The 23,940-nt window shown below is 47.9% G+C and overlaps 6 protein-coding genes and 1 long non-coding RNA gene across 7 annotated transcripts in view; 3 read left to right on the forward strand and 4 right to left on the reverse strand.

Annotated features, from left to right (window-relative positions):
* Positions 1-16,299, reverse strand: part of LOC128074034 (histone H2A-IV) — a 36,903-nt gene extending 20,604 nt beyond the window's left edge. Inside the window, exon 1 of the mRNA XM_052669541.1 lies at positions 15,803-16,299. Within this exon, the coding sequence (XP_052525501.1) occupies positions 15,848-16,237 (390 nt within the window). The 5' untranslated portion in view covers positions 16,238-16,299 and the 3' untranslated portion in view covers positions 15,803-15,847. The remainder of the gene's footprint in view (positions 1-15,802) is intronic.
* Positions 1,393-2,527, reverse strand: LOC128074043 (histone H2B 1/2/3/4/6). Its single transcript, XM_052669551.1, has 2 exons — positions 2,035-2,527; positions 1,393-1,739 (listed from the first exon to the last, which is right to left on the reverse strand). Exons 1-2 carry the CDS (start codon positions 2,409-2,411, stop codon positions 1,736-1,738), a joined length of 381 nt encoding a protein of 126 aa, XP_052525511.1. The 5' UTR covers positions 2,412-2,527; the 3' UTR covers positions 1,393-1,735.
* On the forward strand, positions 2,575-3,757 carry LOC128074037 (histone H2A-IV). The gene has a single exon (XM_052669545.1). The coding sequence runs from the start codon at positions 2,756-2,758 to the stop codon at positions 3,143-3,145; it is 390 nt and encodes a 129-aa protein (XP_052525505.1). The 5' UTR covers positions 2,575-2,755; the 3' UTR covers positions 3,146-3,757.
* LOC128074018 (histone H1.01) lies at positions 3,283-4,834 on the reverse strand. The gene has a single exon (XM_052669523.1). The coding sequence runs from the start codon at positions 4,787-4,789 to the stop codon at positions 4,130-4,132; it is 660 nt and encodes a 219-aa protein (XP_052525483.1). The 5' UTR covers positions 4,790-4,834; the 3' UTR covers positions 3,283-4,129.
* On the forward strand, positions 4,905-11,524 carry LOC128074061 (uncharacterized). The gene is made up of 2 exons (XR_008202967.1): positions 4,905-10,812; positions 10,995-11,524. It is a non-coding gene; the product is annotated as an uncharacterized LOC128074061 (long non-coding RNA).
* A 2,269-nt stretch (positions 16,300-18,568) lies between the features above and the next one.
* LOC128074036 (histone H2A-IV) lies at positions 18,569-19,121 on the forward strand. The gene has a single exon (XM_052669543.1). The coding sequence runs from the start codon at positions 18,636-18,638 to the stop codon at positions 19,023-19,025; it is 390 nt and encodes a 129-aa protein (XP_052525503.1). The 5' UTR covers positions 18,569-18,635; the 3' UTR covers positions 19,026-19,121.
* A 796-nt stretch (positions 19,122-19,917) lies between these two features.
* LOC128074023 (histone H4-like) lies at positions 19,918-20,555 on the reverse strand. The gene has a single exon (XM_052669531.1). It carries the CDS (start codon positions 20,538-20,540, stop codon positions 20,022-20,024), a length of 519 nt encoding a protein of 172 aa, XP_052525491.1. The 5' UTR covers positions 20,541-20,555; the 3' UTR covers positions 19,918-20,021.
* Positions 20,556-23,940: the final 3,385 nt, after the last annotated feature.

The following is a 23,940-nucleotide window of genomic DNA, read 5'->3' on the forward strand; positions in this document are numbered from 1 at the left end:
ACCCAGCATGCAAATAGAAGAAGGGCTGAGATAATACTTGTGCATTCCTGAGCTGGGGGCATAGAATGCGCCTTTATCTTTTTTTTTTTTTAGGCCAGCATGGCTGAATCTGAATTTTACATAACACACTGCTAAGTGTAATAGCTTCTGACAAATGGTTCCAATGAGCATCACCACTTTCAGAGTATGAGTATTTTTAGATATTTTCTAGATTCCCTCTCTACACCCCCCACATATTACATTATCTAAGAACTTATAGGTTGGAGCACACTATATTTATTCATCTTTTTAAGTACTGTGTATAGAGTATAGTGTATGGGGGGGGTGCAGAAAGTGAAAGCTGTTTGAGTTTGCTCTAAGATACTTTGAGAGCAGATCTCAAAGCGCAATATGAAATTGCAGGAGAATGGGGAGAAGGAAGCATGGATCCCAGCATCAGTGGCCAGAAATCAAAACAGAGACCTCCCACAACAGCCTCAAGCTGAAATGTTGATAAATCAGTGACTAAAATAATAAAGACTTAGTGATGTCTCTGTACTGGTACTCAAACACCACATGCAGTCAGTGCTGGAAAGCTCGAGTCCAGGCATTCTGCAGTTCTTGGTGAAACCAAGTGTTGCTGAAGCCACAGCATAATGCTTGGAGATAAGGATTATTCAGATGCATTTTAAGAGGTGGTGTTAACAGCTCAGTTCTGCATTTGCAGCAATGTCTAATTACCAAAGAGTGTGGTAGATATTTGGAAAACCAAGGGCTTGGATGAAAGACTTCAAGGCTGATAATTCAGTACCTAAAGGGAGCCTACAAACAGGAGGAGAGTCAACTCTTTGAAAGGGTTGATAACAGCAGGACAAGGGGAAATGGTTTTAAGTTGAGGGAGGGAAGATTTAGGTTGGATGTCAGGGGGAAGTTCTTTACAGAGAGAGTGGTGAGGTGCTGGAACAGGCTGCCCAGAGAGGTTGTGGATGCCCCGTCCCTGGAGGTGTTCAAAGGCAGACTGGATGGGGCCCTGGGCAGCCTGATCTAGTATGAAATGGGGAGGTTGGTGGCCCTGCATGTGGCAGGGGTGTGGAATTCACGATCCTTGAGGTTCCTTCCAAGCCAGGCCATTCTGTGTGATTCTGTGTGCTTTAACAGGTCAGCCCACAGTGGCTACTTCTGCAGTTCTCGGTACTTAAATTAATGAGCTACAAATACTGGAAAGGCAAAGTAGCTGCTAAGTCATATTCATCTTCATTGTGCATTTACAAGGGGAAATAGTCTCTCCTATAACAGGAGAAGCTGTGCAAGTTACTGGAAAAAAAAATAAATCACAAATACAGAAGAAAATTGCTGACGTAACTGTTAGAAAGGATTTCCATTTAATTAACTACCATGCTTAAATACAGAGGCTTGGGCTATAGTGACAGTTGATTGGAAAGTGTAAAATAACAAAATTCTTTTACACTCACGCATCGCGGACACACCTCGCTTCAACTGTAACAGTTGGGACTGAGGCACCCTCAAGCGGCTGATGTCGATATTGCAGCTAAAACACCGTTGATGGAGTTTAAATGATCAATAAAACAGATACGAGTCTCTGTCAGCAATGTGAGATGTAAAAAAGCACTCTTGTTCCTTCGGTTTGCATGAACTCTTAAAACCCGAACGGAGAGGTATTGATTGGGATGTGATGAACGGTAAGAGTGCAAACGAGACAAAGACTTAGGGGAGGAAGAGGGAAGGGAATGGAGTCTCACCTAGGAGAAAAAAAAGAAAACAACAAAACACAACGAAATTGTAATTAAAAATTAAGACAAATATTGCAGATAGCGGAAATACATATATTTTCTGGAACAAAATTGGCAGGTAATGCTATTTACAGAAATTATTTTTAGAAAGGATTTTGCAGATGTAAAGAAGAAACACGTACTGACAACTACACTATTTACTTGCTTTCCGACAGGATTACAGCTCTTTCTCTGGCAAGGTGGGTGGCTCTGAAAAGAGCCTTTGGGTCGAGCAACTCAGGTACGGGAAACGGAGACAGCTTACTTGGAGCTGGTGTACTTGGTGACCGCCTTGGTGCCCTCGGAGACCGCGTGCTTGGCCAGCTCGCCGGGCAGCAGCAGCCGCACGGCCGTCTGGATCTCCCGCGACGTGATGGTCGAGCGCTTGTTGTAGTGCGCCAGGCGCGACGCCTCGCCGGCGATGCGCTCGAAGATGTCGTTGACGAACGAGTTCATGATGCCCATGGCCTTGGACGAGATGCCCGTGTCGGGGTGCACCTGCTTCAGCACCTTGTACACGTAGATCGAGTAGCTCTCCTTGCGGCTCTTCTTGCGCTTCTTGTCGCCCTTCTTCTGGGTCTTGGTGACCGCCTTCTTGGAGCCCTTCTTGGGGGCGGGCGCGGACTTGGCCGGCTCGGGCATCGCGACACAAAGAAGTCACACAGCAACAAACACCAACACGAGAACGAAAAGCCGAATGGGAAGGAAGTGGTCGTAGCCCATTTATTTATAGCTCCTCTATGCAAATGAGAAGTATCCCTTTCGCACTCTTTCATTGGTCAGTCCTCGAGAACACCCCTTTCCTCCTCTATAACTGTTTTTCATTGGTTCCAATTCGATTCGCCTTCTCATTGGCTGCCCACAACGGACCCAGACGTCAGCCTATCAACGCAGAGACGAGGAGCCTAAGCAAGAGCGTAGTCGAGTTCCGTCGGTCTCTCGCTGTGTTCCTCGCTCGGTTGTGGTCCGAGCCTTAAGCCGCTGCGATGTCTGGCCGCGGGAAGCAGGGCGGGAAGGCGCGCGCCAAGGCCAAGTCGCGCTCGTCGCGGGCCGGGCTGCAGTTCCCCGTGGGCCGCGTGCACCGGCTGCTGCGCAAGGGCAACTACGCGGAGCGGGTGGGCGCCGGCGCCCCGGTGTACCTGGCGGCCGTGCTGGAGTACCTGACGGCCGAGATCCTGGAGCTGGCGGGCAACGCGGCCCGCGACAACAAGAAGACGCGCATCATCCCCCGCCACCTGCAGCTGGCCATCCGCAACGACGAGGAGCTCAACAAGCTGCTGGGCAAGGTCACCATCGCGCAGGGTGGGGTGCTGCCCAACATCCAGGCCGTGCTGCTGCCTAAGAAGACCGACAGCCACAAGGCTAAGGCCAAGTGAGTACCGCAGAGGCAGCACGGTCTGGAGAGAACAACCCAAAGGCTCTTTTCAGAGCCACCCACAGCATCACAGGAGAGCTCAGAAATCCACAATACAGTTGTGCAGGTGTATGAATTACTCGAGCCGTACTTTTTTTTCTTTTATGTTTATTATCAATATTATTTGTTGGGTAATAGCAACGCTTTCCATGCTTCCGTTAACAAAGTCGTGCCAAAGTGTTCTCCCAAAGGAATTTCTCCCGAGACGCGCCGTTACGCTTTCAGTTCGTATACCGCGCTAAAGGAAACCAATGCTTTCCGGGGGCCACCGTCACCGCCTGTCCCCTCCCCTCCTTCCCCCGCGCCTGTTCCTTTCTTCGACGCGGCCAAAAGCGTCGGGCCCAAGGCGGGGTCTGCGGTGGGTGGGGGAAGGGGCAGCGGGCCGGGCTCCTCGTGGCCAATCCTCGGCCAGGGCGGGCTTTTCCAACAGCAGAAGCTGCTGTTATGTCTCAGCGGGAACAAAAGAGATGGGAGAGCACGGGGCTGTTATGGCGTCAGTAAGAAAAATCTCACGTCTTCCCCTAACGCATAAAAGCATTTAAAGAGACACCTTAAAAAGGACCAACACAATACATTAGACGTGGCTCAGTAGTAGCTTGCGCCTGGGAAATCCATTACTTTTGTTAAAAAATATATTCTTAAAAAAGTGTCACCCGATTTTTATCAAATCATTATAAAACATTTCTTCACGGTAGTCAAACCAATTACTCGGCAAAAGATACAAAGTCTACACTTCCCTAAAGCCGCCGCGTAATACCGTGCTCGTTAGGTTTCAGTAATCGGAAGGGAAAAGGCAATTGACCTCTGACGACTTACGAATTGCTGGATCCGTGCTGCAGGTTTCTGACGACCTCGGTGCCTCAGCTCCTTTAGGGAAAGTGTGGGTGGCTCTTAAAAGAGCCGTTGGATATCAAAATAGGTAGAGCAGGAACTCTTCAGGGATAACTTACTTCTTCTTGGCTGCCGTCTTCTTTGCCTTGGCTGCCTTGGGTTTGGTCGCCTTGGGCTTGGCAGCTTTGGGCTTCACTGCCTTTGCCTTGGCCGGGCTCTTGGCAGCCTTCTTGGGGCGACCAGCCTTCGCGGCCTTCTTAGGGCTCTTTGCCGCCTTCTTGGTGGCTGCGGCCGCCGGCTTCTTGGCTTTCTTGGGGCTCTTCTTCACCGCCGCCGCCTTCTTGGGCTTCTTGGCAGCAGCCGCGGGCTTCTTGGCCGCCGGCTTCTTAGGCTTGGCAGCAGCCGCTCGCTTCCTAGGAGCCTTCTCCTTCACCTCCCCGGGCTTCTTATTGAGCCGAAAGGAGCCGGAGGCGCCGGTGCCCTTGGTCTGCACCAGGGTGCCCTTGCTGACGAGGCTCTTGAGCCCCAGCTTGATGCGGCTGTTGTTCTTCTCCACGTCGTAGCCGCCGGCGGCCAGCGCCTTCTTGAGCGCGGCGAGGGAGAGCCCCTTGCGCTCCTTGGAGGCGGACACGGCCTTGGTGATCAGCTCGGTGACACTGGGGCCAGCGGGCTTGCGGGCTTTGGCGCCGCCCGCCGCCTTCTTCGGCTTCTTGGCGGCGGCCTTGGCGCCGGGCGCGGGCGCATCGGGGGCGGCGGCGGGAGCGGTCTCGGACATCGCGGCGGAGTCCTCCGCGGAGCAGGCGAACACAATTGGGCTGGCGCGGGTCAGATGCTCGTATTTTTAGAGAGGAGCCGCGCGGTGATTGGTGCGTTGCTAAGCCCGCCCCGCTTCACGGCCGGGGAGCCCTTCGGTGTGCTCGATTTGTGTTTCTTTGGACTAACAAAAGTGTATTTTCCTCGGAATTTCTGCCACCGAATCGCCCCGTTTCCTCGGTGAGGGAGGAGAAGAGCAGGTACTTGCGTTCGGGAGAGTTTCCAGCCGCAGACACGCGTCCTGAGTTAAAGGAGAGGCGATAAATCCCGTGTGCTGCTGCTGGAGAGACCTCTGAAGAGAGAAACTTTTGTTTTTCATTGCAAATTAAAAATTTTCTTTCTGCAGAAATCTTACAGCAACCACTGCATCTTATTCTTTAGAGGGTTTTCTTGCGATTAAAATCGAAATCTGACGATTTAAAGCTATTTTGACAGTTTAAATTGATTTTGAAGAGGAGGAAGTAACACAAACTCCCCTCTCAGCTCTGAATATGGATTAAGAACCGGTTCCTTTGGCCATGTGTTTTACCTCCTAAAACGCTAAACTCTGTTGAAATAGTGTCTCATACCACCTCCTATTACTCTTATTATAGAGCTGTAAACAATTTGTTACTGCCTGTGAATTCATAAAGATGTAGCTGTTTTGTTTGTCTTCCTGAAATTTCACTAGAGGGTAGGCAAACTTCCCCTGCTGCCTTGTGCTTTTTTCCTTTGTTTGTTTCTCATGTGAATTTCTGTACCAGTTATTAAGTAAATCGATATTTCTTTTTTCCATGTTGTGTTTCTACTTCCAGTAAACAATCTCCCAGTACCCCGTGTTACCAAACTGCAGCTTTCTAAACTAAAGCAGCCTTCTGAACTTCTGGTTATATTTAACGATATTACTTTTGTCTCTCTGGTCAGTTAAGATGTGGACGGCCTAATGTAGCTCTTATGTACTTCTGCTCTTACTGCCTAGAGAGTATAATCTTGTTGTATTTTCTGTGATAGTTACAAAATTTTAAACAAAATTACTCTTAAAAAAAAAAAACAACAACAAAAACAAACAAACAAACCTCTTGCACAGACAAAAAATTAAATAAAGCCAGTGCAGTATCTCCTTGTCTCTCTGTAAGGAAAAATGAAAGATAAAATGAACAACAGGAAGGCCCATTTGATGAAAAAATAAAAGCCCGTTTAATTCTTTCTCCTGCATTTTACAGTCACAGTAAGGAGGAACTGTTTTCTTGACAAGAACCACAGCTCTTTGTGATAACCTGGGTTTCAGTTAGGGGAGTGGTAGGCCATAGTTCATCCCTAAGCACCAGGAAGAATTCAATCAATACTGATGTCTGATTGGAGGTAATGAAATCTATTGACAAGAATGGAGCTCTGGAACAATTTTTTCAGCATCTGTATCTGATTATAAAGTATGTTATCTGTTGACTTCAATGGTTACTTAAGAATAACACAAATACTGTAAAATCAACCTTGCCCTCCCATTTTTTTCGACATAACCAGATCCAACATGGAATTTAAACACTGAATTCATGCAGATACTAACAACCATGATGTCAGATTTTATGAACGTATAGTTTTAAGTTAATGCAATCCTCTTTTCTCCTCATTTTTTTTTTTTATTTACAGCCTCTATGATATCAACACTAAACATGTATATAATGTGAATACGTTTGTTTTCCTCAAAATCGGGCTTCATTGAGTACAAAAGTCACAACTAAATGATGTGAAGATTAAATTAGGAAAAAAAAAAAATCAACAATTTGCATCCTAGAAGAGGAAAACACAAAGCTAATATAAGGTTGCAGGAAAAGTGCATCTGAGCTCTGTGTGAGCTCTGCTACAGCAGGAAGATGATGGATAGAAGGATAAATCCTACTGGAGCTTTCAGAATCTTGTTTGTAAAAATTATGCAACATTAGATATGGACACAAGACTGAAATATATCAGAGCGAATGTGGATACTGAAGAAATATCTTTATGAGCTGTCGAAAGTGAAGTAAAAAAATAAATGTTTTTCTTAACTTGTGCCCATAAATCAGTGAATAAGATGTTGTAGTGACTTGATTGCATGCGCAGTGCATAGCAGGACTTTGAGGACATAACGCTTAGCACCTACTGGGACAATTCACTACATATCCAGGCAGAGGAGAAGTGTAGATCACAAGTGACACGCCTGTGACAGGAAAACTGTTCCTGCCCACTCTTATTTTGAATTCATATACGTTCACTTCAGCCACCTTTATTTGAGAAGATTTAAATACTCCATCCTTCAGTTGTGGCTCCACAGAGGCTTGATTCACGTTTACTGGTAGCTGAAATGGAAGTGTTTACAATGATCACCATCCCAGTTGGGGGATTCCTCCACTTTTCTCCCGGCATTTGTTACCCTCTTATGTTCTCAACAGAAGCAGCCAATAATATATACAGCAGCGTCTGATCTGCAACAGTTGTGGTTTATCACTCTGAAACTGAAGTGACTTCAGAAATTTCAAGACACGGGGATAAGCTCTGCCCTTTCTTTTCTAATAGCTCTGCAGTGAAGGTAGAAAACAACTTTAGCGTGCAGAATTGATACTGGGAACATGTCTTCTCCACATGAAAGAAAAACATGCAGGACCAACATTTTGGAAAGCTAAGGTGCATTTGACAGTTAGAAAAAGAGTTTTGTCCACAGTCAGAACAGGTAGGGAAGAAGGAACAGAAATACGCAGTCAGGCAAGGCAGAAAGGTGGTAAAGGATTATAAAGAAGGCAAGAATGACAGTTTCAGCTCTAGGTGAGCAAGTCTGAAAGGTAAATAATCTTATTTTTGGCATCATAGGTGTTTCAGTCATCATTCATCACAGAAAGACTTCAACAAGAAAGCACCCTGTTGACTCTGGCATGCATTTTGGTTTTCCCAATGAGGAGACCAGAGGGAGGTAGACTTCCTCACTCATTAAAAGAGGAGGAGAATGACATCAGAATCTCCAGAGATACTCTTGGAGAGAGTAATATCTGCTACATCTGAATGACTTCAGTTTTTCCCACCTTCTGGGCAGTGCAGCAGATCTCAATACATCACAAACCTGCACAAGATTGCTATCTGAACACTGCAAGTCTCTTCCCTCCAGGTGCCCATCTCTGTCCAACTTTCGCATTTTCGTGTTCAGGCCTCCTGGCATAAGGAAGGAGAATTGAGCCACAGGATGGTGCAGCACCTGAGAGCTATCAGACATTCCCATCTCTGTCTCAGGACCTGCCAGCACTTGCTCCTCAGAAAATGAGCTTTGGGTTATATTTAGATATACGTGCAACAAAGCAAGGTAACACGGCAGTTATTCTTCTCAAGCAGTTTTGTTAGGAAGCATTTGCATGAGAGCTAACCACACAAACACGGCTAATGGCTCTACCACCAGTGTAGAATGCTCTGATCAGCTCCTTGCAGGCAACTGGAGGAACAGCAGTGGGTGCGCCTGAGCAGTTTGGCCCCTCTCTTTCCTCCAACAACAATTTCCAGAGAGATTTAGGTAAAGGTCCTTACGTGCTGCTTTCCCATGTACATGTTCCCCGGGTACGAGGTACAAATACTTCCTGCAATGACGATTACACTCTTATTACAATGTTACACCCATGTCTAACTTGCCCTCAGTGACTTCACCCTTATGCAAGTTACAAATGTAATAACTCTTGTGAACAAACCAGCCAGCACAGTTTAACAGCTTTTAACCCTTAGCTAAGCAATTTTAAAGTGGTACCTACAGAACTACAAACTCATTGAAGTTCTTTGCCTACATAATATCAATGTTGCTGCTGATGTTGTTAAGATTCCTAAATGTAATGAGGCCACCAAGAGCTTTTTAAGTCAGTGTACAGCTAAGCATCTGCAATGGGCAAGACAAGGAGGGTATGGCAGTGGGTGACTGTCCCTGCAGATTCAGCTTCCTGGAATGTTGCACACTCCTCCTTGTTCTTTTTGGTTTAAGGATGGGGCTCTTATTGAGGCCTCCCTTCATCATCATCATGCCGTGTCCTTTTGGAACTGAAAATTTACAAATCTATCCAAATAGATACAGATATGGCAGTAGAGGTTTCTTTTCATGGGGAAGGGAAAACAAGCAGCAAAAAATCTGGAATCAAAGGTTTTCCCTGATGCAATGGGCAGAAAAGATGCACTATGCTCCATACCATAGAGAACTCCCCTGCACACTTTTGACTATTTGACACATTTTTACTTTTTTCACAGACAGTCAAGGAAACATCGTATCAGCCAGCTACCAAAGAACAGAATCATCATTGTCTTAAAGTACTTTGGTCTTCTAAAACTAAACTAAGGTATTTGACAAAATGTCTTCTGGACCACCCTGGCATACTTTGAATGTAGCCACCAGCCAGAGACTGAGAATATCAGGCCTTGAGGCAAGCTGTCTCTGACAGGTAAACAAGATTAACAGAAGCTTGAACAATTGTGGCTTCTCCCAAAAATCCTTCCCACGTGGATTGACAGTGCCTCTCTTCCACCCACATTTAATATCAGTGAATGCCACCAAGAAAATGTGCCACCCACTGTCCCTTCAGAGCAGTCTCTCCAGCAGCACTGAAGCCAGACTGCTCTGAGCAGCAAGCAGCCCACACAGAGCAATGCTGAGCAACCCGCTCTTCCACCCCACAACCCCCTGGCATTTCTGCACACTTTCTGCTCTCCACCCTCTTCTACCTGTGTGCCTGTGCTCCCTGTGGTTAAGAGCTGTAAGAGCTGCTAGTAGGGTACAACATGACCTAGATGCTCCCTCACGTCCATCCAGAGTTGTGTTTGACAAGTCAAGGGGTGACTTTGAGACCGTAGAAACATACAGAGCAGGTCCATAGTCCATAAGACATGGCTTAGTGGGCAAGGTGGTGATGGATTGATGGTTGGACTAGATGATCTTTTTCCAACCATAATGATCCTCTGATTTTGAGATCTCTCTGGCTGGAGCCACCCCAGGTGGCTGACGTGACAAAACATGGGATGTATTTTTTTGTCATTTTTTTGTCATGCAGCCAGTGACAGTGGCACCCAAACACAATGCAGCCTGGGCACTTGCCACCACTGAGGGCCAAAACACTGTCACATGCTGTGGTTTACTGAGAAGTGTGGGGGTCAATCAGGTCCTGACTGCAGATAAGGCTTTGTGTCACCATTCTAGAGCAGGACTATCATCAGGTAGCACCTGGATGCCAGCAACATAGGCTGGCTTTCTTCCATTAGAAATCAGCTACATGATTTTGAAGAGGTATTCAGTGCTACGATGTAGCTTATGTTTTACAGCCTGTGCTTCCCAGCTGTGCAAGCCATGTGCTGCTGCCAGAGGGGCACAATCCCTGGTTAGGAGATCACCCAGACTAATAGGAACACCAGTAGGAAGGGCTGGAGCTCCTATATTCCCACAGCTAGCAAATGAGAGTAGACACTGAGTGCTTCTGCTGTCAGACTGTTAGGAACTCAGGAATAGGGCATCATAGGCAGTTAGGGATATGTGCACAGTGCATGTTTGAGGCCCAGTATGTTGTGATTTCCTATATTTTGCCTGCAACATAGTGCATGCACACTAGTCTGAAAAAGTCAAATGTATTAGGCTTAAATCTTTGCCTTCATGACACAGGGCTTTTTTAGTGGGATGTTTTGTTTTTCTTTCTGTTTTTAACACTGAAAAAGCAATGAAATTTTGGCTGATTTATACATGAAATGAGGAGCAGAATAACAAGCCTCACTTGCATACTGAGTTTAGAAGTCAGTAACACTTAACATTTGGCCTAAAGAGCAGCAAACAGGTCCAGCGTTGAGCAGGTTGGAGCGGGAATCAGCCATCTCCAGCTGTATGGAGGCAGTAAGCAAAGAAAAGCCAGCTGGGTTTTTGGATTTGCCCAAATTACAATAGGAGGCACCCGAAAGGAAGGGAGCATGGTCACAACATCACACAGCTGTTGAGAAGAGGATCTGCTGATCATCGGAGTAATTTCTATGGTAAGTGTTCAGATTTAATGCATGTTCATTTCAATAAGCATCTTCTGGTGGGAGGAGGTAAGGATGGGGGGTGCAGGAAGAGAGAGAAAGAAAAAAAAGACAAAAATAATTTAAGCTAAATAGTGATACCAAATCCTAAGGTAGATGTTTAGTTGCTGCTTGTTCTATTAATTCTTTGGAAGAAAAAGGCCTTGGTATGCTTGAGTGTACAGAAAGGATTGCAAGGGTTCCTGCTGTAAGCTGCATCACTGCATGAGGCCAGAAACATTTATTTGCATTTGACACTAAGGTAAGGAATAATAATAATAATAATAATAATAATAATAATAATAATAAATGGAGGAGGAGAGGGTTCTTGTACTTAAAACCAATTAATTTTGAGTTTATTATCTTTTTTGTTTACAAGATGTGCTTGTTCTTTTAACATGGTGATTCTTGAAAATTATTTTAGCTCTGTGCTTTTGTCTTTTCCTTCCTTCTGGGTTGACAGTTATTGCCTGATGCTGAGGGAGACACTTGCTCATGCTCCTTAACTTCAGTATTGCGTACTCGTAAGGAATAGAGGAAGAACACAGGGCTTAAAGGTGGAACGTGATTCTGCAGATGGTGGCCTCAGCCTGAAGTGGGAGAAATGAATGAGCAAGGTGAAGAAGGCAGCCTTGAGATTCTGCTGTCCTTTGTCATGGATTCTAGATAGAGACTGATGTTCACAGCACTGTGTCAACTGTGTCAATTCATATTAAATTTTCCTCTGATCCAATATCCCATTGTTGACAGAGGCCGTGAAAAAAAGTACAGTAATTGATATCACATCAAAATGATCCCTTAGCTCCTGGTGGTTTTTTTGGATAGGTACTCCCCAAGCCAGAGACCCTCAAGTGGATTTTTCTCCCACCTTCATTGACCACTTTGAGTCTTAGCATCTTTCATTTCTCATGCTTCAGGATGTGATTTAGCATGACAAGTAACAAAAGGCTCAAGAACGGCAATAGTGAGGGTGGGAGACAGGCAAATGGGAGACTGGTATGTATACATACTGCATGGAGTATATCCCTTTGATCAAGGAGGGTCCCAGTTATATGTATTTAAGTGTCCGGTCTGTGTGCTGCAATACCTGGAAAACACTACTTCTATGATGCAGATAAAGTGGTATAAAGTAGCAATGAGCACAGTGAGTGAGCTTTCCTTATGGTTGAAGAAATTGAGGAGAATATGCCAAAAGGGGAGGGAATGACAAGGACAGAGAAAAATCAGGAGCCTTCAGGGCCCGACAGAGAAATTCTTTACATAAAATATGCAAGCTACAAGATGCTGGGGAAAATGATTTCACCATTATGTTTTTAGATTTCATCACTTGCACAGACCTTTCCTCTTGGAGTTACGACAACTGAGCAAGAACTAAATGCCAGCATGAGTGAAAGAAGGGCTTGCTAGGGTTCATGAATACCTCCCTGAGCCTTTCATTTTGGTGGGCGTTCCTCGGTCTCTGTGTACTGATATGTGCATCATGGTTGCAGTCACACTCTCCATATTGGAACAGTGCTGATCTCACAGCTGCACTGGGGCCTTGAGCTACAAAAAGGAGCCTGGTGAGGGCAACCAGCAGACACTGAGGTAGGCTTTACCTGTTGTGATGGTTGATTTTCAGAGTCATGAAGTTGCATCAGAGCAACAGAGAAATGTTGTCACTGGCATTGTACACTGGCAAAAGGAAATCATGGAGGAAAAAAACAAGTGCTTATCCAGTCAGAATGATGTCAGATCTTTGTAGCCATGGAGGCACCTCACATATGTGCACAGCTGAAGTAGCCACCTTTGCTGCCCATTTGATATGCATGACTAACTTTCATCCAATTAGTAACAGTGATCTAGAATGACATAAAATCTTTTCAAACATGACCAGAATGCCTGTGACTCAATCTTAAACAACACTTCAGACACAGGAAATAAAACAGAGGGTCTTCTCCAGCTCTGTGTTGGTGATGCTCATCATGATCGCGATGCTACAGTCTGAGAATCTGGTTGAGAGAAGAGGAATGTTGTCTTGAACAACATATAAAATATATAAAATATTCAATGTCTTATATATTTTATATGTTGTTTGACATATGTAACAAAGCTTTTCTAATTTGTATATACTGGTTATTAAAACATAAAAAAAAATAGGGGCAACAGAAATATAAAACTAACCAGTTGGACACAAGCCCTAGAAGAAGATTCACACTTCTCTCTGGTCTGAGATAAAAATATGAAACTGGGTTTGATGCTTCAAAGTGCAAGCAATATGTGAGCATAAGTCTATTGAGGTTACCCCAAGTTAATATTCTCAGGCTTGTGTGTGTCAAAGTATTGTAACATTGTCACTTATGCAGGGAAACGGGCCATCCTCCATGCAGAGGATGCCATTCATCATGGCATGAATGACAAAAAGCTACAGCATCAGACTGGAGGGAAACGGCTGTCCCACACTTGCCTTGGACAGCATGCAGGATGTTTTAAATGCAGTATTTCAGAGAAACTGTCACCTGGAAACACAGCGGCTCACTGGGAAGTGACCTTCCAGAGACTGCTCTAAGGATGCACACTGTGTACATTAAAACAGCCTAAAACTAAGCTTTTTTTTTATTTTATTTTATTATTATTATTATTTTTTTTAACTTTCTGCCTTCATTTGTGAAGCAAGTTCAGGACTGAATAATTTAGGCTGTATGCATGAACAACAAAAACTGTTTCCAGTGAATAGCACTCATGATGAATATGTACCCAAACAAATGGGCAGGTTATTATTTGTATGTAATTCATTATTATTTTTACAAACAAATGCAAGATTAATGTAGACAACATTTCAAGTCTTTAGTTCTAGGTGCACAAAATTAGATTGCTTTCACCTCCAGTCACACTCCTTGTCTTGATGGGTACCCAGGTGAAAAACAGTGCACGTAATAAAGAGGAATAAGTATTGCCTACACCACAGTCCACGAGAAGCAGCAGAATTATTTCCTAAAACAAAGGGTCATATTACTATGAAATCTTTTAAAGGAAATGCCTAATCACCAGATTCTACTACAAATTAAATAATTTGGGCAATATATGACATAGAAAACAGACCCCTTGAAGATTTTGTCAGTGAAATTTGAAATCAGACCGTAGCTGTAATTCCATACAAAGCAAACACGTCATTTTCTCAAGACTAGACTGCCTAAAAAGTACATTGGGTGGGCCTCTCTGTCGTTTCATTTGTGATAATTTGAAAAAAAATACAAAAAAATCACAAAACTCTCTGAAATTAAAAAAGCTGGATAAGAGTAATAAAGCCATACAATATAAATATTAAGAAGAAAAATAACAAAGAAAGGTAAGTAATCAGAGTATTTCAACGTATCAATTTACTAACGTAAAAAAAGCGCACAAGAATAACCCTCATCGGGACACAGAGCTGGAGAGGAATGAGGGCGGAGCGCCGCATCCCCCTCAAAGCGGAAGATGCTAGGAAAGGGAAGTTAAGGGAGGAGGTGGGACGGAGCGGGCGAACGAGGCTGAGGCCCTGGGGCGGGGTCAGAGAGCGACAAAGCCGAAGGCCCCGCCCGCCGGGGAGGAGGACGCGGTTGGCGCTCCCGCCCCCGCCTGGGGCCGCGCCCCTGTTCTCAATCAGGTCCGACTCCACACCATAACACACAGGCGCGCCGCGCCCGCTCCTCACTGGTGTCGGAAGGCTCGCGGTCGCAGCATGTCCGGCAGAGGCAAGGGCGGGAAGGGGCTCGGCAAGGGGGGCGCCAAGCGCCACCGCAAGGTGCTGCGCGACAACATCCAGGGCATCACCAAGCCGGCCATCCGCCGCCTGGCGCGGCGCGGCGGCGTCAAGCGCATCTCGGGGCTCATCTACGAGGAGACGCGCGGCGTGCTCAAGGTCTTCCTGGAGAACGTCATCCGCGACGCCGTCACCTACACCGAGCACGCCAAGAGGAAGACGGTCACGGCCATGGACGTGGTCTACGCGCTCAAGCGCCAGGGACGCACCCTCTACGGCTTCGGCGGTTAAACTCGTCTCCGATTTCGGCAACCCAAACACGCTTTCAGCAACCCAAAGGCTCTTTTCAGAGCCGCCCACTTGGTTCCAACAAAGAGCTGTGTCACCTTGCCTAATGTGCCGCCAATTTTTTTGTTTAATAGTTTCGCTCTTTTTCCTTCGCGTTTCCCAGCTGCATTCTCAGCTCTTCGCTTTCTGTGTCCGGACCGCAGAGCTGCGTAGCTCTGCTGTCCAGCGCAGGATTAGGGTTAGTCGCGGCGTCCTTCCGTCCCCCTGGCAAGCTGCTCCACTGCCTTGGCTTCCCCGCAGGCAGGCGCTCACCGGGCAGCGTTCGGGCTGCTCCTCGCTTCAGGGCGCGCTATTGACTTCTGAGCTCGTTGCTAGCGACCGGATCAGACGCGTGCTGGGGTGCCAAGGGCGAAGCCAACGCCTCCCTTCGGCGCCGCGCCCGAAAAGGCAGAGAGAAAAGAGAAGCAGAAGCGGGTTCGGCCCTGACAGGAACCTGTCCGGGATTTGGGGGAGGGGTAAAGAGGCAAAAGGCGCCTATTCCGCTTCCTGCCGCCCGTCCACAGGGGCCGCGGACGCAGGGCTCGCGGCACGGGGCGGAGACCAACGGCCGCGCGTTGGCCGCCCCTTTCTCCCTAAACGTTTCTCCCGCCCTTACGAAAAGCGCGAGCGGGGCCTCCCGCAGCGGCTGCCGCTCGGGAGCGGGACGGAGAGCGACTTCAGCGCAGCGCTTGGGGTTGCGGTAGGGACACGGCAGCGTCGCCGAGGAGAAAACTCGGGGCTCCCCGACCGCACCGCATCTCTCCGCCGGAACTGCGTGGCCCGCACGGACAGAAAACCCCCCAGCCAGCGCCGGGAACACCCCGGAGCCACCCGCGCCAACACACCACACAAGCACTCATCGAGTCGTGGCATTCCGAGCTCTTTCTCGAGACTGTGGGTGGCTCTGAAAAGAGCCTTTGGGTTTCACTTCGCTGCTTTGCGCGTTTCCGCGGGGCCAGCTCACTTGGCCTTAGCCTTGTGGCTGTCGGTCTTCTTGGGCAGCAGCACGGCCTGGATGTTGGGCAGCACCCCACCCTGCGCGATGGTGACCTTGCCCAGCAGCTTGTTGAGCTCCTCGTCGTTGCGGATGGCCAGCTGCAGGTGGCGGGGGATGATGCGCGTCTTCTTGTTGTCGCGGGCCGCGTTGCCCGCCAGCTCCAGGATCTCGGCCGTCAGGTACTCCAGCACGGCCGCCAGGTACACCGGGGCGCCGGCGCCCACCCGCTCCGCGTAGTTGCCCTTGCGCAGCAGCCGGTGCACGCGGCCCACGGGGAACTGCAGCCCGGCCCGCGACGAGCGCGACTTGGCCTTGGCGCGCGCCTTCCCGCCCTGCTTCCCGCGGCCCGACATCGTCGATCAGTCGCTCAGACGCTCAACTACAAACTTCGCAGGAAATCAAAACACGCAACGACTGCCCGCGCTCCCCCGTGCGCCTTTATATCCCTTCCCATTGCGCGGCCGCCGGCTCCTGATAGGCGGAGCTGTCCTCACGGGGACCGAGCGGCCAATGGCGTAACGAATCTCGGCCCGACCAATACCGACGAGCGCTTTTCCCCGCCCCGCCCCCGCGCTCTTCAGATAGCCAATGGCTGGGCGGGATCTCCGGCAGGTCCCGTCAGTAGCGGTGCGAGCTCAGCGGCAGTCCACGTCCCGGTCCCATCCGCGGGGTCTGAACCGGTCCTTTTTTCTCTTTTTTTTTTTTTTTGTTTTTTTTTGTTTTTTTTTGTTTTTTTAATTTTGTTCTTCCCCTCTGCTCTTGTGTTGCATGCTGAGGGAAACAGTGGCTGAAGGAAAGGCATACTTCGAAGTTTGAGCGATTTGTCGGTAGAGAGGGATACACGCACGCTTATGTCTCCAAGGGCATGGAATTTCTGTAGTAATCATCTCCCCTCACAGGGCCCCCATAAAGCACCCCGGGATTTTCCCCACCGGGGAGCTTTACGCGATTGCTGAATGGTCGCATTATAAGGTCACCCCTTTTTCAGTATTTTTTAAGAGGCCCCCAACCTCTCCTTTCTGAACAGCACATCTTAAAGAATACCACAGTAGTTACAAAAAGCCTAATGATCCACATTCCCTGAGTTAATGTATTCCTTGCAATCCAGCATAAAAGCAGAATTGAAACGTATTTTAAGTATTCTTCCTTAAGAAAACTTAGTTTTATCATTTTTTTCTCTCACTACTGCCTTCACTATATAATGCATTGTTCACTGCTTATTGTCTTTCTTCTGAATAAGCATGAATGCTTTCAAGGTACGCGAAAATAAATCTTTGCCTTAAAAAAAATAAAAAATATAGAAGTTCCTGTGTGCTTGATGAGTCACTGCAATGAGAGAACAAAGGCAACAGTAGTTGCCGGTACGCCCTAAGGGCGGTTATTTTAAACTTCGAATTGACCAATGAGATTCAGCAGGTTTGTTTCGGCCAATCAGCACGAGCGGTGCTGCTATAAATGGCCCCACTGTGCACAGCCGCGCTTATTTTGTGGTATAGCGTTTAACTTAGTGCTGCTCTTTGGCGATGGCGCGCACGAAGCAGACGGCGCGTAAGTCGACGGGCGGCAAGGCGCCCCGCAAGCAGCTGGCCACCAAGGCGGCCCGCAAGAGCGCGCCGGCCACGGGCGGCGTGAAGAAGCCGCACCGCTACCGGCCCGGCACGGTGGCGCTGCGCGAGATCCGCCGCTACCAGAAGTCCACGGAGCTGCTGATCCGCAAGCTGCCCTTCCAGCGCCTGGTGCGCGAGATCGCGCAGGACTTCAAGACCGACCTGCGCTTCCAGAGCTCGGCCGTCATGGCGCTGCAGGAGGCGAGCGAGGCTTACCTGGTGGGGCTCTTCGAGGACACCAACCTGTGCGCCATCCATGCCAAGCGCGTCACCATCATGCCCAAGGACATCCAGCTCGCCCGGCGCATCCGCGGGGAAAGGGCATAAAGAGAAATAAGCCTCGAAAGTTGCTTTTAAACATGTACTTTAAAGAACCCAAAGGCTCTTTTAAGAGCCACTCCATCTACAACAAAAGGAGCTGTAACACTGCAATGTAACTGGAATAGACACAATTTTATACCATGAAGCATGTCAATCTGAGGTGTTTATATGCAAGCAAAGAACAGAAGGCTGGTCAATGTAGTTAGTATGTATATAGAGCCATTAGCAGAGAGGCACCTGCTTTAGTTTTTAATTTCGAGTAATTCATTCAGGCATGGAAGTAGTGCTGCGATATTTTCTTCCAGGAAGGTTACCAGGAACGGTTAATCCATGGAGGGGCTGTCCCAATTGTCAGACTCCTCTGCTCTCTCTGACACAAACGCCCATCCTCCCCTTTTATTTCACTCTCCCTCCGACTCTCCCGTCCTCAGGCCTTCAGCAGCTGCAGTGCTGTTTCACAAGACAACAAAACAGACAGAAGGGAGGCACGAAGAAGGTCCGGCGCAGCCACAAACGCTTTGAGAGGCTGCCCCATACGTGCCTCCAGAGGGACAACGCCACCTGCTCCCGCCCCCTCGGCCCAGCCATTGGCTATCTGAAGAGCGCGGGGGCGGGGCGGGGAAAAGCGCTCGTCGGTATTGGTCGGGCCGAGATTCGTTACGCCATTGGCCGCTCGGTCCCCGTGAGGACAGCTCCGCCTATCAGGAGCCGGCGGCCGCGCAATGGGAAGGGATATAAAGGCGCACGGGGGAGCGCGGGCAGTCGTTGCGTGTTTTGATTTCCTGCGAAGTTTGTAGTTGAGCGTCTGAGCGACTGATCGACGATGTCGGGCCGCGGGAAGCAGGGCGGGAAGGCGCGCGCCAAGGCCAAGTCGCGCTCGTCGCGGGCCGGGCTGCAGTTCCCCGTGGGCCGCGTGCACCGGCTGCTGCGCAAGGGCAACTACGCGGAGCGGGTGGGCGCCGGCGCCCCGGTGTACCTGGCGGCCGTGCTGGAGTACCTGACGGCCGAGATCCTGGAGCTGGCGGGCAACGCGGCCCGCGACAACAAGAAGACGCGCATCATCCCCCGCCACCTGCAGCTGGCCATCCGCAACGACGAGGAGCTCAACAAGCTGCTGGGCAAGGTCACCATCGCGCAGGGTGGGGTGCTGCCCAACATCCAGGCCGTGCTGCTGCCCAAGAAGACCGACAGCCACAAGGCTAAGGCCAAGTGAGCTGGCCCCGCGGAAACGCGCAAAGCAGCGAAGTGAAACCCAAAGGCTCTTTTCAGAGCCACCCACAGTCTCGAGAAAGAGCTCGGAATGCCACGACTCGATGAGTGCTTGTGTGGTGTGTTGGCGCGGGTGGCTCCGGGGTGTTCCCGGCGCTGGCTGGGGGGTTTTCTGTCCGTGCGGGCCACGCAGTTCCGGCGGAGAGATGCGGTGCGGTCGGGGAGCCCCGAGTTTTCTCCTCGGCGACGCTGCCGTGTCCCTACCGCAACCCCAAGCGCTGCGCTGAAGTCGCTCTCCGTCCCGCTCCCGAGCGGCAGCCGCTGCGGGAGGCCCCGCTCGCGCTTTTCGTAAGGGCGGGAGAAACGTTTAGGGAGAAAGGGGCGGCCAACGCGCGGCCGTTGGTCTCCGCCCCGTGCCGCGAGCCCTGCGTCCGCGGCCCCTGTGGACGGGCGGCAGGAAGCGGAATAGGCGCCTTTTGCCTCTTTACCCCTCCCCCAAATCCCGGACAGGTTCCTGTCAGGGCCGAACCCGCTTCTGCTTCTCTTTTCTCTCTGCCTTTTCGGGCGCGGCGCCGAAGGGAGGCGTTGGCTTCGCCCTTGGCACCCCAGCACGCGTCTGATCCGGTCGCTAGCAACGAGCTCAGAAGTCAATAGCGCGCCCTGAAGCGAGGAGCAGCCCGAACGCTGCCCGGCGAGCGCCTGCCTGCGGGGAAGCCAAGGCAGTGGAGCAGCTTGCCAGGGGGACGGAAGGACGCCGCGACTAACCCTAATCCTGCGCTGGACAGCAGAGCTACGCAGCTCTGCGGTCCGGACACAGAAAGCGAAGAGCTGAGAATGCAGCTGGGAAACGCGAAGGAAAAAGAGCGAAACTATTAAACAAAAAAATTGGCGGCACATTAGGCAAGGTGACACAGCTCTTTGTTGGAACCAAGTGGGCGGCTCTGAAAAGAGCCTTTGGGTTGCTGAAAGCGTGTTTGGGCTGCCGAAATCGGAGACGAGTTTAACCGCCGAAGCCGTAGAGGGTGCGTCCCTGGCGCTTAAGCGCGTAGACCACGTCCATGGCCGTGACCGTCTTCCTCTTGGCGTGCTCGGTGTAGGTGACGGCGTCGCGGATGACGTTCTCCAGGAAGACCTTGAGCACGCCGCGCGTCTCCTCGTAGATGAGCCCCGAGATGCGCTTGACGCCGCCGCGCCGCGCCAGGCGGCGGATGGCCGGCTTGGTGATGCCCTGGATGTTGTCGCGCAGCACCTTGCGGTGGCGCTTGGCGCCCCCCTTGCCGAGCCCCTTCCCGCCCTTGCCTCTGCCGGACATGCTGCGACCGCGAGCCTTCCGACACCAGTGAGGAGCGGGCGCGGCGCGCCTGTGTGTTATGGTGTGGAGTCGGACCTGATTGAGAACAGGGGCGCGGCCCCAGGCGGGGGCGGGAGCGCCAACCGCGTCCTCCTCCCCGGCGGGCGGGGCCTCCGCCTGGCCTCTTTTTTTTTTTTTCCCTTCTGCAGTGCGTTTCACGTTGCTCATTGCATTCTGTTTTTCTCATTCCTTTATTTTATTTTATTTTATTTTTTTCTCCTGTGTAGAGTACACTACCTGACGAATCTATTTCACTTTATTTTTCTATTGCTTTTCGTTACTCTCTTGACAGCTTTCCATGAGTCCCAATATTTTCAGCGTTCCTGTATCGATAGTTGTGTGTAATTTACGTTGTAGTTCCTAGGTGAGGATTTTTTTCCTGAAAATGATGCCAAACCATTGGGAATCTTCTTTAATTGGTTTTTCCTTTTAGAATAGCACCAAGTCTTTAATCTGTTCATGTGTTGCTTTTTTGATGGTGGGCACAGTGTATACAAACTGAAGTTGTCAATACAGTATATGTAGAGCCTGATACACATTTAATTTACTGATCCCTAGGAACAGCATGACTTTCTTCTCTTCTTTTTTTTTTTTTTTTTTTTTTTCTTTTTCTTTTTTTTAATGCCGTTATGCCTGCGTATGTCCCCAGTCCCTTGCAAACAACCAAATATCTAAGAATAAATGATAAATTGCATAAATCGTAGCCAGTAATTTTTAACAATAGATTTTTTAAAGGCTCAAATACCGTATGCGTGCTTTTAAATGTCTGTGAATTCTGAATGTACTTCTTGTAGATTTGCTTAGTGATTTCTCCTCTGCTTCTTAGGCTATCTCCAATTTCACTTGTTTACACAATATTCTTCTTAGCTTCTTTCCTTTTTAAACAATAAACATAAAACAGTTTTTACTGTATAGACTTGTGGTTTATTTTTCTCTGCAGTGAATTTGTGCACAAATAGTTTTAGATAGAGTTGAAGTTATGATTTATAACTTGCATGCACAAATTTGATCTCTGTACACTTCAACAGCGGGGTCTGCTGTCCAAGACATGAAATGTGGTTGTCAGCTGCAAAATGAATGTCAGAATGTAACCCCAGTGGCAACAAAGGCAAAAAAGATTACAAAAAGACTGGCTTTTCCTTTGAGCCTTTTTATGGCCCAGAACTCTTTCAAATAAATGGAGCTTTAGAAAACAAGGTATCTACTTGAAATTGCTGGTACGCACCCTTCCCTAAATCTTGGGAGTTAACTCATGTATTCCAAGCTATTAAGTCAGGATGGAAGCTCTCCTGATTGCTAAGCATCTTAACAGTGTGGGCTGAAGTAGGCAGTAGAATTTTGGCCAATTTTACCATATTAGGTATTGGGTTTACTGGTATCATTTGTGCTGGGGAATTCCATATACTATTTTTGCCATTTCTAGAAAAAGAAAAGGCATTTCAAAGCACATTAAGGAGTTTCCTAAGTGTACTCGGCTTCCTTCAGCATTGTAACTTGTCTTCTTGCATCATAACTGGAGTTTTGAAAGGGAAATGCCCTAACCTTACACTTTTGGATGGAGTTCTAATCTGATATTTAGAAAAGTGCTCTTTCTCACTCCAAAACTGAGAACTGGAAAATGATTATTTCTAACTTACACCTATTCTTAGACATATACTGTGGGTTAAACATATGTTGTTCCTTCTTTTCATTTCCACTCTTGTGTTACAGAGCAAGCTTCAGCTGCAGCCATTAGACCTTTATCAAAAGGTCTTGCTCCTGGAAGGAAAGTAATAATAATTTCACGAATTATTTCAGAATTTCCATTGACACTTCTTTATTCTACATGGGAAGGGAAGGAAAATGGAATTATCATGTCAAATACAACATCTGCCAGTTGAAATAGTGGAAGATCAAAGCCTGGGGAAGCCTTCGTACTGTAGCTATCCTAAGTTCTTATGCTAATACATAAGTTCTTTGCTTTGTAATATATTCTACAATGCCTGAAATTTTAAACTGCAACCTACAGTGGCTGGGAAATTAAAATATGCTTGGAATACTTGGATAGCTGTAGCATACTATGCCTGAATGTTCCAGTGCAAAATGTAATTGAGTAAAGAGCCAAAGGGAAAAATAAATGATCCAAGGATTTCTATAACACTCAGCACCTATCTTTTTTTCCTCCTCTTCTTCTTCTTGTTCTTTTCCTTTAATTTAACCTAATTTGTAGAAGAGCTCATAATGTTTTCTCCAGTGAGAACTGGAGCCTTATGTACCCAGCCATCTTCTCTTATCATAAGCTCCTAACACAGTGGATGGGCATAATCTCATATGTAAAAAAAAACATTATATGAAGCACTGATGGTTTTGAGACCTCCTACTCAAAACTGTAAATATGTTCCAGTTTCTAAGTAAGTGTAGAAAATGTAATGATAATAAAAGTAACAAATGAATATCCCATTTCCAATCCCAGGAATCCATGTGCAATTATACCTTTCCTCTGCTTGTGTGACGTATAAGGCAGAATGTGAATCTAATTTTCCTTGCTGTACGAGTCCAGGGAATTGACAGAAAAAATGCCATTTAGTGTAAGAAGTTTGAAAGAAATAGAGAAAGAAAGAGGGAAGAAGCAGATACATAAAAATGCCAATGCACTGTAAAGCTACAAAACCTTGATGCTGTTGTCCCTGGGAGGACATGAGATGTGTGATGGCTGCTCTCAAAGTAATGCTTCCTGTTTCATGATGCTGGTCTGTGATGTCAGAGACAGAGATGGTGATATGACAGTAGAAGACGAACCTCCCCACCATTATTCCATTACATTTTGTTGCATGTGACAGGTGACAGCAAAAGGACAGATGACAGCAGCAACAGTGGGTCACCTCCACTGGTACAGATTTTTGTGGGCATGGCATACAGGCTCTTGTTTAACACTGGTGGAAATGTATGGTGATGGTAGCTGATGGTGGTGATTATGCTGAAAAACAGGAAATTATTACATACAATATACTAGCTGTTGTGGTTTAACCTGGAAGGCAGCTACCACATAGCCTTTCATTCACTCCTCTCAGTCCCTCCCAAGTAGAATGAGAAAGAGAATTAGTAATAAAATAGGACTCGCAGGGTGAGGTCAAAGTTATTTACCAAGAAGAGAAATCTGGAAACAAAAATGGATTTATAAATGCAGTCACTCACCACCTGCTGACTGATGCACAATAACAGCAGGACTGCCTGCTGATCAGTCCCCCATCAGCAGTGCAAGCTCTCAACTCCTGATGGATAGACAGACTGGATTGAACTCCCAGGTAGCAGCTCCTCCTCCCTCCAACTTCTCATTGCTTTACAGTGTTCTGCATGGTGTCCCTAATTCAGGCCTCAGGGTCTCCATTACTAGTTTACAACTAACCTTCTCCTCACTGTCAGCACTTCTGAGTCAGTCTCCAGTCTCATCACTAAGGGCCTCAACTCTCCGCACTTTAAGAAATAAGCATCAGGCAAAATCAGAATAAAAAATGCTTTCCAATTTTTGTTTTCACACAATAGGCAATCCTGCAACCTTACATTAACATTTCTGTCATGCTTGTTATCG

Source organism: Tympanuchus pallidicinctus, unplaced genomic scaffold (assembly GCF_026119805.1).
Source record: "Tympanuchus pallidicinctus isolate F22 unplaced genomic scaffold, pur_lepc_1.0 scaffold8, whole genome shotgun sequence".
In the NCBI taxonomy this organism is placed as follows: domain Eukaryota; kingdom Metazoa; phylum Chordata; class Aves; order Galliformes; family Phasianidae; genus Tympanuchus; species Tympanuchus pallidicinctus.

What these genes read in the sequence shown, in the direction of transcription:
- LOC128074043 (XM_052669551.1), bottom strand. Translation starts at nt 2,411, where the DNA reads ATGCCCGAGCCGGCCAAGTCCGCGCCCGCCCCCAAGAAGGGCTCCAAG.
- LOC128074037 (XM_052669545.1), top strand. Translation starts at nt 2,756, where the DNA reads ATGTCTGGCCGCGGGAAGCAGGGCGGGAAGGCGCGCGCCAAGGCCAAG.
- LOC128074018 (XM_052669523.1), bottom strand. Translation starts at nt 4,789, where the DNA reads ATGTCCGAGACCGCTCCCGCCGCCGCCCCCGATGCGCCCGCGCCCGGC.
- LOC128074036 (XM_052669543.1), top strand. Translation starts at nt 18,636, where the DNA reads ATGTCGGGCCGCGGGAAGCAGGGCGGGAAGGCGCGCGCCAAGGCCAAG.
- LOC128074023 (XM_052669531.1), bottom strand. Translation starts at nt 20,540, where the DNA reads ATGAGCAACGTGAAACGCACTGCAGAAGGGAAAAAAAAAAAAAGAGGC.